At 48.1% G+C, this 3,049-nt stretch overlaps 1 protein-coding gene across 1 annotated transcript; it reads left to right on the forward strand.

Annotated features, from left to right (window-relative positions):
* The first annotated feature begins 1,567 nt into the window (after positions 1-1,567).
* LOC129683668 (C-X-C chemokine receptor type 1-like) lies at positions 1,568-2,632 on the forward strand. The gene has a single exon (XM_055616500.1). It carries the CDS (start codon positions 1,568-1,570, stop codon positions 2,630-2,632), a length of 1,065 nt encoding a protein of 354 aa, XP_055472475.1.
* Positions 2,633-3,049: the final 417 nt, after the last annotated feature.

Raw genomic sequence — 3,049 nt, forward strand, 5'->3', positions numbered from 1 at the left:
GCTTGGTTCAGTTTTATCTTAGAAAATACACTGGTTTCTGTGGAATTTAGGGACTTCTGCTAAATGGATTCTGGTTTCCTCACCGTAGGTGAGTTCTCAACTCTCATTTCCTAGGTCGCTGTGGTTGCAGCCTCCTCATCCTTTGCTTTTATTCCTCTCCTGTTATGTGGCTGAGGTGGACAGTTCCTCAGTTCAGTGTTGATTGCTCCCCTCTAAGCCTTTGTCTTCTGTGAAGATGCCAACACTGGCAGGGAGAGAACATCCCGACGGGTGGGGATGTGAATGCACCTGCCATAGAGTCCAAAGCCTGGAAGCCTGGGAGAGCGCCTTTGTCTCCTCACAATTTGCAGTTGATAAATGGAAATCTGTAGGGATTGAAGGTCCCAGTCAAGGTCACTGTGGAAAGAGTGGGCATTAAGTAACAGTATGCTAGTATGCTCACGTATAACCTGGTTGACTTCTAAATACTTCGGGATTGGAGAGCCCTGGACTTGGATACAGGTCAAAGGTCAATTTTAGGGAGTTGGTTCCCTTCTTCTATCATGGGTTTTGAGAGCAAACTCAAGGTGACAGGCTGGTATGGCAAACTCTTTTATCTGCTGGGTTATCTCACCAACCCTTAAATGTATTTAATTTTTTTTTCTTTTTCACATTTAGGGTATGTGTGAGCTTGGGTGTGGAGGCCAGAGGAAAACCTGTAGGAGACGGGTCTTTCTTTCTACCTTGTGGGTTCTGGGGATCAAGTTTTTAGGCTTGGCAGCACATGCCTTTATTCACTGGATCACCTCAATGACCCCCTATATGTACTTTTGACTTGAGGTTTACAACTACGAAAGCTAGACATAATCTCATCACAAGTCAAGGCACAGTGTATAGTTTAATGTAATTTGTTGCTATCACTTCTTTCACCAGGTAGATTTAAAGAAAGACAAACAAGGGCTGGGGAGATAGTTCAGTGGTTAAGAACATGGGATTGCTCTTGAGTGTTTGGTTCCCAGCACACACTTTGGCCAGCTCACAACTCTCCGTAGCACCGGTTCCAAGAGATCTGAAGTCTTCTGGCCTCTGTGTACAGACATACAGACAAGTACACATGCTCAAACACATAAAGAAATGCCCTTTTAAAAAGGGCAGACAACAACTAGGGGACACATATGAGAAATCATGTAGGAAGGGACACGCCGATACACCTGATCTCCTCCAGTGCTGCTGCATGCTGCCTCTTCTCTAGTATACAAGAGCAACCCCGTGGCTGCTTCTGAATGCAGGGGGTGGCTGAGGACAAAGATGGTTAAAAGTAGACCAGGCAGAGCAGGACAGAGTTGAGGCTTGTAGAGTCAACTGAAGGCAAAGGTACCTTCCACGGGTTTTATTTCATCCCTTACTCAGACTGAGTCTACAAGGACTTTGACAGCATTAGGAAGCGAACTTCTCCAGAAGTTCAAGTTGAAGGCAAACGGGGTGATGTGAACAGAGAAGCCAATACCATCCCACAACATCCATGACACTTGAATTTGGTTACTAAACCATACTTCTCTCCTTCTAACCTTTCAACCTAGATTAAACCATGGCCAAGGCTGAATATTTTGTCTGGGGTGTTCCAGAAAATATGACGTGGGATTACTTTGAGAAAGAGTTTGGAAACACCACCGGAATGCCACCCATTGGAGAGGATTCCAGACCCTGCGAGAGATTTGCAATAACCAACAGGCAGGCTTTAGTCATCTTTTATGGACTGGTGACCCTGCTGAGCTTGCTGGGAAACCCGCTTGTGATGCTGGTCATCTTATCCAGGCGAAGAAGCTGCTCTGTCACCGATGTCTACATGCTGAACCTAGCCATTGCCGACCTTCTCTTTTCATCGACCCTGCCCTTCTGGGCTGTCTCCAAGTTGAAGGGCTGGATTTTTGGCACACCCCTGTGTAAGATGGTCTCACTCCTGAAGGAAGCCAACTTCTTCAGTGGTATCCTGCTACTGGCCTGCATCAGCGTGGACCGATACCTGGCCATCGTCCATGCTACCAGCACACTGGCCCAAAAGCGCCACTTGGTTAAGTTTGTATGTCTGGGCGTTTGGGCTCTATCTTTGATTCTTTCTCTGCCCTTTTCTATCTTCCGCCAGGAATACAAACCGCAAAATTCTGAAACAGTTTGCTATGAGGTCCTGGGTGAAGCCACGACAAGTTTTCGGATAATGTTGCGCGGCTTGTCCCACGTATTTGGTTTCCTCCTGCCTCTGCTGGTCATGCTGGTCTGCTACGGGTTCACGCTGCGCATGCTCTGTAAGGCCCGCACGGGGCAGAAGCACAGGGCTATGTGGGTCATCTTTGCGGTTGTGCTTGTCTTCTTGCTCTGCTCTCTGCCATACAACCTGGCCCTGCTCTCGGACACTCTCTTAGGAGCCGGCTTGATTGAAGACACCTGCAAGCGCCGCAGCGACATTGACCAGGCCCTCTATGTCACCGAGATCCTGGGCTTTTCTCACAGTTGTCTCAACCCCATCCTCTATGCCTTTGTTGGGCAAAATTTTCGCCACGAATTACTCAGGATCCTCGTTAGCTGTGGCCTGGTTCGCAAGGAGTTTTTGACACGCCGTCGTGCTACCTTTCACACATCTCTCACTAGCTGTTAAACCTCTGAAAATTACTAAGGGGTAATATCGCCCCTTCAAAGGAAAGAATATTATACCAGTGTGCTTGGTGTGGTGTGGTGTGTATGTGTGTGTGGTGTGTGGTGGTGGTGTGTGTATGTGTGTGTGTGTGCTGTTTGGTATGACTTTGGACAGATACTACTTGGTTTGGGGAGGGAGGTGACAGAATCAGAAGTTAGTGACTAACTGCTGTCTCTAGGGTCCACACGTGCTTTCTGAGGAGCTGCTGTTAGCCTTCCAAGGTCTGCCTTTATACTTCCATGATCTTTGACTTGTCATCTGGGCCATCATCATGGTCACACCTGTAGCCTGACCCCGCCTTTCGGACAAAGAACTGGAGCTTGCATCGACTTTACCCTTCCACGGGCCGGGACTCTCTCCTTGGAGCACCGCCTTGAC

The sequence above is a fragment of the Psammomys obesus genome, unplaced genomic scaffold, assembly GCF_907164565.1.
Source record: "Psammomys obesus unplaced genomic scaffold, mPsaObe1.curated_primary_1811, whole genome shotgun sequence".
Classification (NCBI taxonomy): Eukaryota; Metazoa; Chordata; class Mammalia; order Rodentia; family Muridae; genus Psammomys; species Psammomys obesus.

Coding starts and splice junctions, on each gene's coding strand:
- LOC129683668 (XM_055616500.1), top strand. CDS start 1,568: ATGGCCAAGGCTGAATATTTTGTCTGGGGTGTTCCAGAAAATATGACG.